General features: G+C 41.9%; 1 protein-coding gene across 1 annotated transcript in view; it reads right to left on the bottom strand.

Annotated features, from left to right (window-relative positions):
* Positions 1–14,225, bottom strand: part of IQGAP1 (IQ motif containing GTPase activating protein 1) — a 112,898-nt gene that overhangs the window by 8,768 nt on the left and 89,905 nt on the right. Inside the window, exons 28-35 of the mRNA XM_021713112.1 lie at positions 13,231–13,463; positions 12,235–12,367; positions 11,052–11,154; positions 9,818–9,953; positions 9,344–9,431; positions 6,938–7,150; positions 5,129–5,295; positions 2,725–2,847 (exon numbers count right to left, since the gene is read on the bottom strand). Of these exons, the coding sequence (XP_021568787.1) occupies positions 2,725–2,847; positions 5,129–5,295; positions 6,938–7,150; positions 9,344–9,431; positions 9,818–9,953; positions 11,052–11,154; positions 12,235–12,367; positions 13,231–13,463 (1,196 nt within the window). The remainder of the gene's footprint in view (positions 1–2,724; positions 2,848–5,128; positions 5,296–6,937; positions 7,151–9,343; positions 9,432–9,817; positions 9,954–11,051; positions 11,155–12,234; positions 12,368–13,230; positions 13,464–14,225) is intronic.

Raw genomic sequence — 14,225 nt, forward strand, 5'->3', positions numbered from 1 at the left:
GAGATGAGGTCTCGCCAAGTTGCCCAGGTGGGTCTCGAACCCACGGGCTCAGGCAATCCACTCACCTCGTCCTCCCAAAGTGCTGGGATTACAGGCTGAGCCATCGAGCCCGGCCACAGGTAGTTTTTCAACCCTTGTTGAATATGACAAAGGACCAGTATCCAGAATCTATAAGGAACTTAAATTGACAAGAAAAGATACCAAACAACCCCACTGAAAAGTGGGCAGAGGCCGGGCGAGTAGATTGCCTGAGCCCGCGGGTTTGAGACCAGCCCGGGCAATCTGGCGAGACCTCATCTCTACAATAAAATAAAAAATAGCCAGGTGTGGTAGCGCGCGTCTGTAGTTCTGGCTACTCAGAAGGCTGAGGCGGAAGGATCACTGGAGCACAGAAGGTCGACACTGGGGTGGCCGTCAGCGTGTGTGTCACTGCACTCCAGCCTGGGTGAAGGAGTAAGACTCCAACTCAAAAAAGAAAAAAAAAAGAAAAGAAAAGTGGGCAGAGTACATGAACAGACGCTTCTCAAGATACACAAATGGCCAAAAAACAGTTTTTAAAAAAGCTCAACATCACTAGTAAGAGAAATGTAAATCACACTGATGAGATACCATGTCATACCAGTCAGAATGGTTATTACTAAAAAGTCAAAAAACAACAGATGTTAGCAAGTTGTTCACACACTGCTGGTGGGAATGTAAACCAGTTCAGCCCCTTTGAAAAGCAGTTTGGAGATTTCTCAAAGAACTAAAAAGAGAATTACCACTCCACCCAGCAAGCCCATTACTGAGCATATACCCAAAGGAACATAAACAGGTCTACCAAAAAGACACCTGTACTTGTATGTTTATTGTAGCACTATTCACAGTAGCAAAGACATGGAACCAACCTGGGTGCCTGCCCATCAACAGTGGACCGGATAAATAAAATTTGGTACACATACACTATAAAATACCATGCAAAATCACATCCTTTGCAGCAACATGGATGCAGCTAGAGGCCACTAACACAGAAACAGAAAACCAAATACCTCATGTTCTCAACTTATAAGTGGGAGCTAAACACTGAGAACACCAGGACATAAAGATGGGAACAACAGATGCTGGGGACTCCAAAAGAAGGGAAGGAGGAACGGGAACAAGGGTTGAAAAACTACTTATTGGGCACCATATTCACTATTTGGGTGACAGATTCAATAGAAGCCCAAACCTCACCATCACAAAATATACCCATGCAACAAACCAGCACATGTACCCTCTGAACCTAAATTTTTTTTTAAAAAGGATGCTTTCAAAGATTATGAAAAATGTTCTTGTAATGTTATAAGAAAAAGTTGGATGCATGACCATAAACAGTATCATTTAATTTATGTTAAAAAATAGTAACTAGGTAGATAAATGTAGATAAGTATATAAGTGGTGGATCAACACCACTTACACCACTTATGTGAATAGGAACATAAAAGAAAATATACTAAAATAATTTCAGTGGTTATTTCAGGCATGTAGAATTATAGGTGCTTTTTTCTTTACGTTTTACCATATTTTCAAAGTTCAATAATAAATATGTATTATTTTAGAATAAAAAATTTAAAAATTTCTTTCTTAAAACAGTCTTGGCCGGACTCGATGGCTCAATCCCAGCACTTTGGGGGGCCGAGGCGAGTGGATTGCCTGAGCCCATGGGTTCGAGACCCACCCGGGCAACTTGGAGAGACCTCATCTTTACAATAAAAAAAAAGTTAGCCAGGCGTGGTAGCACGTACCTGTAGTTCTGGCTACTTAGAAGGCTGAGGTAGAAGGATCACCAGAGCCCAGCAGATCGAGGCTGTGGCCAGAAGCGTCTGGACGACAGAGTGAGACAACTCAAAAAAAAAAAAAAAATCTTTTTTTTTTCCCACTCCATAGCCTGGCTGGAGTGCAGTGGCATGCTCACAGCTACCCCAGTGTCGACCTACTGGACGCCAGTAATCCTCTCGCCTCAGTCTTCAAAGTAGCTGGAACTACAGGAATGTGCTACCATACCTGGCTATTTTTCAAAAAAATTTATTGTGGAGATGAAGTCTTGCTAAGTTGCCCAGGTTGGTCTTGAACCCGTGGGCTCAGGCAATTCACTCCCCTTGGCCTTCCAAAGTGCTGGGATAACAGGCTGAGCCAATGAGCCTGGCCTTTTTTTTTTAACAGACACAAAGAAGAGAAAGTGCAGTGGCCTGAGGTTACAGAGTTGACTGAGTAGATGCTCAATAAATACTTGCTAATAATGCTGGGCCCAGGATCTCTGGGAGAATGTGAGGTCCAGATCCAGGAGCCATGTGCAAAATAGTTGATGCTCCCCAGAAAAGAAAATGAGGTTAAATCCCAGGTTCCTAGCCACAAGTGGAGTAAAGTAAACTCTTATTGTTATTCTTGGTTCAGACACAGAAGAAAGCCAAGTAATGCCTTCTGCTTTAAAGGGAAAAAATTAAGATCAGATCCAAACAAATAAGTGTGAACATCCCCTGAGACAAATTGTTCCAGAGACAAGAAAAAGAAAAACTCTCTTATGACAAATTAATTCTGAGGCCTAATTCTGCACTTAAAAATATTAACAAACATTAAAAAATACTAAAAGAAAGATTAAAAAATACCCATAGAAAGATAAAGACAAGAAGTTAAAGATGTGATAAGTGCAAAAATTTTTTTAAAATTAACTTATAGAACAAAGTCAAAAAGTAAATAAATACTCACTGATTCACTTGCAGGTCCTCAATTTCCAGAAGAACTCCTTTTTCATGAAGTCTTGCTGCCGTATATTTCAGAGAAATCTTTTTGCTTTTCTTTCCTTTCATTTCCCTAGGCTTTTTGGAGACCCTGTAAAAATCACATCATGATACTTTCTAGAACTGGCCATATACTATGAGTCTTCATCATTGGTAATTCAAGGAAATGAGGTCAGAAAATTTTCATACACATGCACAAGTAACACACCCAATTCTAAAATGGCAAATAAAAGTTAGGATTAGCCCTAAGCAATCCCTGTTTCTGTCTTTAAGTTATATTTGAGGAAACGCCCATGAATTTCACAGTGCCTTAATCCTCCTCTGTCCTTTGGGAACCTAGGCAAGTAAGTGTGATATGCCAGTCTCAGGGAATGGTACTGAATGTCAGGGGTGAAGAAGTCGCCCTAAGCCCTTCAGCTGTGTAGGAAAAAAGTAAAAATAACTTCAAATAAGTGATTTTTAGAAGTGTTGAAATCAGCACAGCAATTACAGAGAAATGCAGGCAAGGAAAAAGAAAATAAGCTAGGAGGCTATTAGAACAATTGAGGCAAGGAGCGCTCAGAAAAGTAAGAAAGGGAAGAATAGAGATAAATGAAAACAAAGGATTTGGGATTTCCAAGGGGAGAATCTTAAGAAATAGGGCTTCTGGTGTAGGGGCGTGGTGGTTCATGCCTGTGATTCTAGCACTCTGGGAGTTGGAGGTGAGAGGATTGCCTGAGTCCAGGGCAACTTGGTGAGACCTTGTCTTTACCATAAATAAAAAAATTAGTCGGGTGTGGTGGCGTAGTTCTAGCTACTTGGAAGGCTGAGACGGAAGGATCACCTGAGCCCAGCAGGTCGAGGCTGCAGTGGCCGTGAGTGTGCCACTGCACTTCAGCCTGGGTGACAGAATGAGACTACAACTCAAACAAACAGAAAAGAAATAAAGCTGAAATGCTGCTAGGAGTGTAAATGGGAATAATCCCAATGGAAGGCAACTAAAAACATCAAAATATAGTTGCACAGCCTTTTTGCCCATCGATTTCATGTCTAGGAATTTATCTTCAGAAATATGCCCACATTTGCAAAATGGCATGTGTACAAGAGGTTATTCACTGCAGAATGTAATAATAATAATAAACAACTGGAAACAACTTAAGTGTCCATCAATAGAGAATTGTTTAAGTAAATTGTTATATCTAGCTATACAATGGAATAGTATGCAGCCATTTAAAAATAAATGAGAATCTAGCTGTCTGCTTAGAAGGCCTAGAAGCAGTGCTGAATGTGGCAATAAACATCTAATGTCTAGCTCTTAGATTCAAAATAACATTCTTTATTAAAAGGAATCAAGAAATAGTTCTTGGAGGAATAGCTTGGAGAAATAGTTCATTCCAGGCCTGCGGAGGAGAAACTACAGGTTAAACATGAAACATCTTGTGTCAGAAAGTCTACAAAGAATGATGGGAACGTGCCAAAAACTCACAAGAGTCAGCTTGGTTAGGGGGACCTACTTCTCATTCCTTCCCACCAGCCCTGCCTCACCCCAGGAATTCTTCCAGGGAGGGAGAGAAAAAGAGTGTGTGCACATATAAGAGTGAGCAAGCCAGAGAAAGGGGAAACAGGTATGGCAAAATGTTAAAAAAGGTGAATTGGCTCATGCCTGTAATCCCAATACTTTGGGAGGCTGAGGCAGGAGAATCACTTGAGCCCAGGAGCTCAAGGTTATAGTGAGCTATGATTCCACCACTGCTCTCCAGCCTGGGCAACAGAGCAAGACCTTGTCTCTAAAAAATATATAAGTGAATAAAAATGAAAAAACAGGTGAATCTAGATGAAGGATATGGGTACTTACTGTTCTACTCATTCAACCTTTCTGAGATTTGAAAACTCTTAAAAGAAAAAGTTAGGAGTAAAAAATAAACTAATCCTACAAGTAGAACTTGCTCTTATCACCTAACCTGTCTGGGTTTTCAGCTCCCTTCCTGTAAATCGGGCATATGATGGTTTGTGGCCACTGCCCACGAAAAAGTCAGTCTGTGCTCCTGCCCCCAGAAGGTATAGAGAGGGGCCAGAATATCAAAATTTTGGGACCACTAGATGATCTCCTCCCATGATTCTCTAATTTCTAGGGCCAAGAAGATACTGTGTGGAACAAGGGATGCCTAGCTATAAGTATCCATGAAATCCCCCATACATTACTTACATCATGCACTAACAAGTGGAAATAGGTAATTATATAAACAATTTAGAGGCAAAATAAAGGACTGATGCAATAGATAGACCCAGTGTGTTTGAGGTAAAAATTTCCAATGTCACTTCAGTTGCTGCTACTTCTTTTTCCCCATCCTAATTCTTTCCTCTGAAATTATTTAAAAGAAAAAATTACTCACTTGCCCTTGCTGGCTAAGTTATCCAAGCAGGTTTTGATATAACTTTTATAGTAATCCACCTGCTCCCCATAAAAGGTGGCCTTAGAGTTCAGAGCAGCGTATGTTTGTTGCAACTTCACTAGTTCAGCCTTTCTCCTCTGTCGGTATCGCCGCTGATTCCGGATATCCTGAGACATAATGATCAAAATTTAAAAAAAATAGGTACCATATACTTCTCGCATCATTATCATTTAACACTAGAATTCAGCAATGCTTAACTCTGCCTTGACTATGAAGACACATTCTTTTTTTTTCTTTTGAGTCAGAGTCTCAACTCTGTTGCCCAGACTGGAGTCCAGTGGCACACTCAAGCCCTCTGCTGGGCTCAAGTGATTCTTCTGCCTCAGCCTTCCAAGTAGCTGGAACTACAGGCACGCACTACTATGACCGCTGATTTTTTTGATTTATTGTAGAGACAATGTCTCGCCAAGTTGCCCAGACTGGCCTTGAACCCCTGGGCTCAGGCAATCCTCTCACCTCTGCCTCCCAAAGTTCTGGGATTACAGGCATGAGCCACCATGTCCGACTGATGACACATTCTTTTTTTTTTTTTTTTTGAGTCAGAGTTCACTCTTTTGCCCAGGCTGGAGTGCAGTGGCACACTGCTCATGGCTACCGCAGGCTCAACCTGCTGGACTCAGGTGATCCTTCCAAGTAGCTAGAACCACAAGCATGCGCCACCACGCCCAGCTAATTTTTTTTTTTTTTTTTTTAATTGTAGAGACGAGGTCTCACCATGTTGCCCAGGCAGGTCTTGAACTTGTGGGCTCAGGCAATTCTCTCGCCTACGTCTTTCAAAGTGCTGGGATTACAGGCCTAAGCCACCGCACCCAGCTGTTGACACATTCTTAACAGGCAGTAATTTGTGTTCATAAATAAATAGAGAAATTCAGATCTCAGCTTTCCCCCCACTTATGTCTTCTAGCAGTGAAAATTATGACATTTAGACTTACACATTTTTAGAATTTACTTGCAAAGCTAGTTTAGATCTCTTAAATATGTTGTTGGGATAGGGAGAAAATGGGAATTGTAATACTTCACTGACCAAGTTCCCAGGTGTGCATGATATCTTAGTGCAACAGCAGAGAATACTTAAACTCTCAGTCTGCACCAAAGTCCTTCACCTGAGAGGATTCCCACAAGTCAAAGACATGAAGATCAACTTGATATGAATTTATATTTCACAGTGATCATGCAAAAGATCTGGAAGAATTATTATTTTTTTTTGAGTTGAAGTCTCACTCTGTCACCCAGACTGGAGTGCAGTGGCCACTCCCAGCCACCGCAGCCTCAACCTGCTGGGCTCCGGCGATCCTTCCGCCTCAGCCTTCCAAGTAGCCAGAATTACAGGCATGCGCTACCATGCCCAGCTGATTTTTGATTTATTGTAGAGATGAGGTCTCGCTGCTCAGGCGGGTCTCGAACCCGCGGGCTCAGGCAATCCACTCACCTCAGCCTCCCAAAGGCGCGGGATTACAGGCTGAGCCACCGAGCCCGGCTTGGAAGAATTATTTAAGGCCAAAGACAAATCAGGACATACATGTGTCCAAGTTAGTGTTTTCTCCCTATGAATTTAGACAACAGAATAAGCCACTTTAAGACAGGCAAGGCCCTCATGGTGGAGAGTTCAGAAATGGTTTTTCAGGCGGAGAGTACTAATCTGCCCATAAACCTAAACTATGCTATTATCTGAATGGCTACTGTCTCTTTACAAGTCTCTCAAACAGCTTTAAGCAAGGCCAGGCCATCTCTGTCCCCGAAATGCAGTACCCTGGCAATATCGTTGATCAGTTCCTGGTATTTGTTCTTTGGGTCCACAGTTCCAAGCTCTGTTAACTTCTTTAATCCTGTCTGGATTTTCTCTTTCTTCTCCTGAAGAGTTAGGTTATTGTCTTCCTTTATAGATTTTGACTTTTTCATCTTATCAGGAGTTTTGGCATCACGGATAGCACGTCTCTGCATGGCCCTCTGATGTTCTACATCCTGCAGATGAGAAAAATAAGTTCTCAGTAACTTCACCACACTAAACCTCAACTTGAATTTATATAGCATATTCACATCTGAATTTGTACAGCTCCTAAACTCTATCCTGGAAACAGAGGGGAACAAATTTTGCCCTCTGCCAAGTGAAAAATATGACAGGTGAGAATCTCCATGAAGCAGAGGCAGATCTCTTTCCATCTAGAAGAGATTATATCTACGAAATAACAAAACTTCTTAGGGCTTCTTCCCTGGAATCTAGATGCAAGGGAAACTGAATTCTACTGGCTACAAAAATCCCTCATTTTTCCCTATCACATTTTGAGACATGGAAGCCAATTTTTCTTCTTTTTTTTAGAAAGCAGGATTTATTGAGAGGACAGAAAGCTCCCACAGTGGGAGGGGACCCGAGGGGGCTGCCTGGATGCCATTTAATTTCATTCAAAACATGGCTCCATGAATGTTATAACTATCTTATCACAACACCAGTGCTCATTAAGTTGCTAATTCTTTTTGCCACCTTGTCCAGGCTGACTCGTGCATAAGCCTTCCCTCTGCTTTTAAACTTGCAGCAAATGCCAGAATCCTGACAAGGAAAACCTTCCCTTGATTCTGCCATCTTTCTTTCTTTCTTTTTTTTTTTTTGAGTTGGAGTCTCACTCTGTCGCCCAGATTGGAGTGCAGTGGCCGCTCCCGGCCACCGCAGCCGCGACCTGCTGGGCTCTGGCGATCCTTCCGCCTCAGCCTTCCGAGTAGCCGGAATTACAGGCATGCGCTACCACGCCCAGCTGATTTTTTGATTTATTGTAGAGATGAGGTCTCGCTGCCCAGGCGGGTCTCGAACCCGGGGGCTCAGGCAATCCACTCACCTCAGCCTCTCAAAGGCACGGGGTTACAGGCTGAGCCACCGAGCCCAGCAGATTCTGCCATCTTTCACAGTCACCATACAGTGCTTGTCCATCATGCCCCTGTCCAACATGACCTGTACTTGCTATTCCACTCTCTCAGCACTTTCTTCTTTCTTTAACTTCTTGCTATCTGGCTTCTGTATCAATTGTTCTAGTCATTAAAGACTATTCCCCCACCTCACATCCAAGGTCTTTTCCTAGTTGTCACCTTGCGCATCTTTCCCAGCATCCTCTTCTTGCCCTAATCATGGGTTTGGCACTTCCACAGCCATTTGTCTGTTTACTCTCAATACATCCACGATCATCTCCATGCTGACAGATCCCAAATCTTTTTGTCTAAGGCTCTGGTGCCATATTTTGAACTGATTATACTGGGATGTTTACATTTGGTATGGCTCATACTTCAAATTTATAATTCCTCCCAAATGGGAAGAATTCCCTTTCCCAATATTCGCCTTTCTTCTAAGGACAAGACTACTCTTTGCATCACATAATGAAAAAAGCGTAAGTTTTGGAGTCAGACAGAACAGGATCCAAGTCTGGCTCTGCCACTACAAGCTAATGATGTTGGGCAAATTATTTAACCTATAAGGGTTAGTTTCCTCATCTGTAAAATAAGAATGAGGCCAGGTGTGGTGTCTCATGGCTGTAATCCCAGCACTTTGGGAGGCTGAGGTGGGAGGACTGCTTGAGCCCAGAAGAGTTTGAGACCAGCCTAGGCAACATAGTGAGACTCTATATCTTAAAAAAAAAATCAGCTGGGCATGGTGGCACACACCTATAGTCCTAGCTAATCAGGAAGCTGAGGCAGAGGATCACCTGAGTCCAGGAGGTCAAAGTTGCAGTGAGCTGTGATTGTGCAATGCACTCTAGCCAGGGCAACAGAGTGAGACCCCAATAACAACAACAAAAAAAGAATGAAAATACTTGCCTCACAGGGATATTGCAAGGATTACATATGTGGATTTTGGTATTGGCCTGGGGTAGGGAGACAGGGGGATGGGTCCTGTAACTAAATCCCTGAAGATACCAAGGGACAAATGTACGAGATGGACTCACTGATTCTGCCCCAGGTTAAATTCATGCACACATACTCTGCATGTGAGTGCCCAAAGAACATTTCCTTCTGGCCTTGAGAACCAATACTTTCTCAGATAAGTCATAAATACCACCACTCCCGTTATGTCTACACTTATCCCTAGGTAACTACCTACTTGAACCCTGGCATGCACCTATCACAGGGGAGCTTATGTATCTTATAAGGCATATGGTAAACCCTAAATTTTACCTGTTCACTCGTGGCTGGTGTTTCGAGGATTTCAGTCAAGGTCTCTCCTGGCTGGAAGCGGATGACATCCACAATTAAACGTTTTGTACTGAAATGAGATGGGGGAAGCAGTGAAGCATCGCCAGGTGTTCTAGTTCCTCTCAAATGGACCTAAGCAGCGGCAGTACAAACACCACCTCACAGAGGTCCCAATGGGCAGCTGCTAACATACAGTACTCAAGGAACTAGGGTTATTTATCTAACAATGAGTAGGTAGCAGGGTTAAGATTTCCAAGATTAAAGTTTCATCTTGGCATATTAGCAAAATATGGCAGATAAGTCCTGCAGCCAAGTACAGTATGTGAAGTGACTGGAATTATGACAAGCATGAGAGACAAGGACAATCACCTCAGGCATGACCCAGCAGGCTCACTCCCCCAGGGCCAAGAAACCTTTGAATCAATTCATTCCATTCCTCCTACTTTTGAAACTCACTTCAGTAAGATAGTCCGAGCATCCATCTCAGCATTTTCATCTCCAGGCACATCAAACTTGTTGGTCAGGGTGAGAGATACTTCTGTCTTCGCCAGTGCCTCCTTATTAGGGTCATTCAAATTGCCAGAGCTTTCCCCTAAAGTTTTGGGAGGGTAGAAAGAGTCAGTATAATAAAGAAGAGAAAAGAATTAAAAATAAGCCAGGAGTGGCTCACACCTATAATCCCAGCACTTTGGGAGGCGGAGGTGAGAGGATTGCCTGAGCTCTGGGGTTCAAGACCAGCCTGGGCAACTTGGAGAGACCTCATCTCTACAAGTCATAAAATTATCCAGGAATTGTGGCATGCACCTGTGGTTCCAGCTACTTGGAAGGCTGAGGCGGAAGGACTGCCTGACCCCAGCAGGTTGAAGCTGAGGCGGTTGAGAGCATGCCACTGCACTCCAGACTGGGCTGGGCAACAGAGTGAGACTGACTCAAAATAAATAAATAAATAAATAAATAAATAAATAAAAAAAAATAAAAGATGATGCAAGTCTAAGACGATACTTGAATAAGTCAACACTCACAGTGTGGCAAGAACAATTTTTACTGAGAAATAAAAGAAACATTGTGCCAAATGATAAAGACAAAGAATGCATAATAAAATAACTTCATAAATGTTTAACAAATCATTCCAACACTGTAATATCACAATTCTCTCTCAGAAAATTCTTTCTGGCCGGGCTCAGTGGCTCAGCCTATAATCCCAGCACTTTGGGAGGCCGAAGCGAGTGGATTGCCTGAGCCTGCGGGTTCGAGACCCACCCGGGCAACTTGGCAAGAACTGTCTCTACAATAAATCAAAAATTAGCCGGGTGTGGTAGCATGCGCCTGTAATTCCGGCTACTTGGAAGGCTGAGGCGGAAGGATTGCCGGAGCCCAGCAGGTAGAGGATGTGGTGGCCGGGAGCATGTCACTGCACTCCAGTCTGGGTGACAGAGTGAGACTCTAACTCAAAAAAAAAAAAAATTCTTTCCTTCAGAGGATTTATAATTTCTAAATACATAATCATTTGTATGTCTGCTTGTAGTATGTCTTCCTTGGAACTTTGGTTCCTCATAGACAGGGATCACGACTGTTTTGTCTCCCAATGTATATCCCGAGTTTGGTAGAGTGCAAAAACAAAGGAGAGGACAATTACAGCACCCTTCTGTATGACCCCCTCACTATCTGGGCAGTTAAGTCAGAATTTTACCTATCAGGGACTCGATGGTGGGCACCTCGCCAAGGTCATCTAGCAGCTCATGGATCGGATCATTGTGCTCTGGAGCAATGGCATCCTGGTGATCTAATAGGAGCTGCAAACACCAAGTGATCAATTCCATTTACACATTCAACTCTCTAAACCCTATCCCTACTCACAATGTCTAATAGTGATCTGCACAAAAGAGGTTAGACAACAAAGCTCTAGATTTGAAGAACTGACAAAGCCAATCCTCAGTAAATAAACCCAAATAAACAATATGATACAGAAAGCACCACACTGAGTTCTGCTGAATGACATGCATTATGATGTATGAAGAGAAAATACTGGTACTCTTTTGACCTCATGGCCATAAAGGATTCACGTGCCCTGTGTAAGAAAGAACACTGAAACTCACTGAGTTGAATATCCAAAGTCACCAATGTACCCAATTACCAGTTCAGATAACTCACATTCAGACTTTTTTTTAATGTTTCTAGTGTATAACATCTTTTAATTCAGTGAGAAGTATACCAAAATCAATGTTATCATTGTCATAGGAGCTCTCAGCAAAGTCTTCAAGATGCCATTATCCCAGGTGATGACCTCAGAAATGACAGTACCTGAAATTTCATTTACACTTTACTTATGTCTGTTCTACATTTCACCAAAGGGGAAATAAATGAATTTGAAAAATCTGAAGAAACTGGAGGCTCCAGCTCTAAAGGGGAAAATCTATTCCAAGACTACACAGAGAAAAAAGCTGATGTTCTAGATCATGTTAGAAACATAACAGAGGATTGGGGTAAAAAGAAGGAAGAGTAAAAACAGTATTTTAACTATCAGCCCATATGATTCTATTGCAGGTGGCCTGGGGACATTTGGAGAAACTTTTGCTTATTAAGAATAATAAGGCAGTAGTGGGATTCTGCTGGGGGGGGGCACACCTCATCAACAAGGGTACCTGCATAATGAACATTTGTATACTTAACCCTAAATTGTACCCCACATCTTTAAAATAAAATAAAATTTTAAAAAAAGAATAATAAGCAAAGAGAGAGGGACAACAAGGAGCTATGTTATCAGTATGATCATAGAAAGGTGGGATACCTGGCTACCAGAAGTGATAAGCAGCAGCCAAGGAAGGTAATTAAGGATAGAGCAAAGAAATTAAGTGATTAAAGAAAATACTTACAGTGTGGGTGTTGATGATTTCACCAATGGAAATGTAGATAACTGGTTTGGTGAGGGTTACTAAATCAGAGTACTCGTCCACATTAAACTTATCTTGAAGCTCTGGGACGTCACAAGCAGTTTGGAAAAACCGTCTGGAAATAAGCACAGGAGACAGTCCCCCAACAAGTGACATGTGCATGAGAAGATGGCAAGAGTACATTCCACAAACTTCTCAAGCACCATTTTCAAGCAGAAACCAGTCAAGACAGTTAATTCTGGAGAAACTACTGCATGTTCATTGTGCCTGACAACATTGGGATATTAGCTTAATAATGTCTATCTCCACCTAGTTTGTAGCTTTAGTTTTACCCACTAGAACCACTGAACTATAATTTCAGACAGTTCTCAGACTCCTGTGCCATTAGGAGAACCAACTATCTCTAAGTGCTCTGAGGCATTGAATTAAAAATTAGATGTTAAATTACAAATAGCAAAAGCTCTAATTCTTCTCTGAATACAAAGTCACACATGCCTAATACATAACTACTGATTTTATGTTAACTACTCTATTTCATACGAAAAACCTCTTCAAAATAAATGCATCATTAGAGCAGGTAGGTGGCTCGTGCATTTTGGGAGGCAGAGATGGGAGGACTGTTTGGGCTCAGGAGTTTGAAACCAGCCTGGGCAACATATGAGACCTTGTCTCTACAACAAATAGTTTCAGCTCCTGAGAAGGCTGAGGAGGGAGGATTGCCTAAGCCTGGAAGTTAGAGACTGCAGTGAGCATGATAATGCCAATATACTCCAGCCTAGACATAGAGTGAGACTCTGACTCAAAAAAATTAAAATTAAATTTTAAAAGCATCATCTTCTGAAGCCCGAGCACATCAAGTATGTATCCTACAGTATGGCAGACCAGGAAGCCTAGGGGTGGTTTTCAATCTTGTCTTTCCCCTCAGAGACAAAAATACACCCACAGAATCTTTTAAGTACTTTGTACCTTTCCCCTTACCTGAATTTCTGGTAGGACTGGGAAAGATATTCATTAATGATGCTTAAGTGAGCATTATCTCCCAGAAACATCTTATTGGAAGCAGCATGCTGGAGCATCTTTGCAATGGAGCCCAGATTTCGGCGTTGGTCTGTGGTAAGTTGGCCTCCTGCCGACAGGTCAATGATGTCAAAGGCATCAGGGGCAACAATAGCTGGATTCATGTATCGATAGTAAAGCAAGTTACCAATAATCTGGAACAGATGAAATAGAAATATGGGTATTAAAAACCACACTAACAGGTAAGCACAAATGACTTTGCTAGTAGGAAAGGAAACCAGAAAATGCAGTCCTGTGAGGAAAAAATAAATAAAAACCATACATACACACATGCACACACATACTTTCTCTTGGAACTAAAACAACCAAATATTCCTTTGTTGGATATAAGGGGAAAAGAAAGAGAATAGAACTGAAAACCACTACCAGTAATTAATGAAAGAGCAGGCTCACAAGGCAAAAATGATAGACTTAAAGTCCAGCTAGTTAGGGCATCTTTTTCACACATCAAGCAGGAAATAAGACTGCTGTCACTCATGTGTACTTTTCACTTTCACATAGGTTTCCTTTCATTATAAAAAGCTAACAAACAGCTAAAATAAGTCCTTAAACATGACCTAATTAGCATAGTAAAATCTGTCCAGCCCCAATCATCTTCATGCTTCAGATGTCAAAGATCATGCCTCTGAAATTAAATTCACTCAATACACATCTCTTCCACAGAAGAATTCAAAGGCAGTCACAGCATTTCCCCTAGCGTTTTATTCAGAAAAAATAAAATTAATTCACCTGAACAGAAAGTCTAGAATCGAGGCCTCACTGTAGGAAAGCACAGAACTAGGAGAGAGAAGAAAAAAGCATTCAGATTAAGGGAAAAAAAAGAAAAGGAGCATGGCTGAGTAAGAAAGAGTTATCAGCAACAGCCTTAGCAGATCTTGCTACTATTCACCTGGCCA

Source organism: Carlito syrichta, unplaced genomic scaffold (assembly GCF_000164805.1).
Source record: "Carlito syrichta isolate Samal-C Ts95f unplaced genomic scaffold, Tarsius_syrichta-2.0.1 Scaffold304234, whole genome shotgun sequence".
Taxonomy (NCBI): Eukaryota; Metazoa; Chordata; class Mammalia; order Primates; family Tarsiidae; genus Carlito; species Carlito syrichta.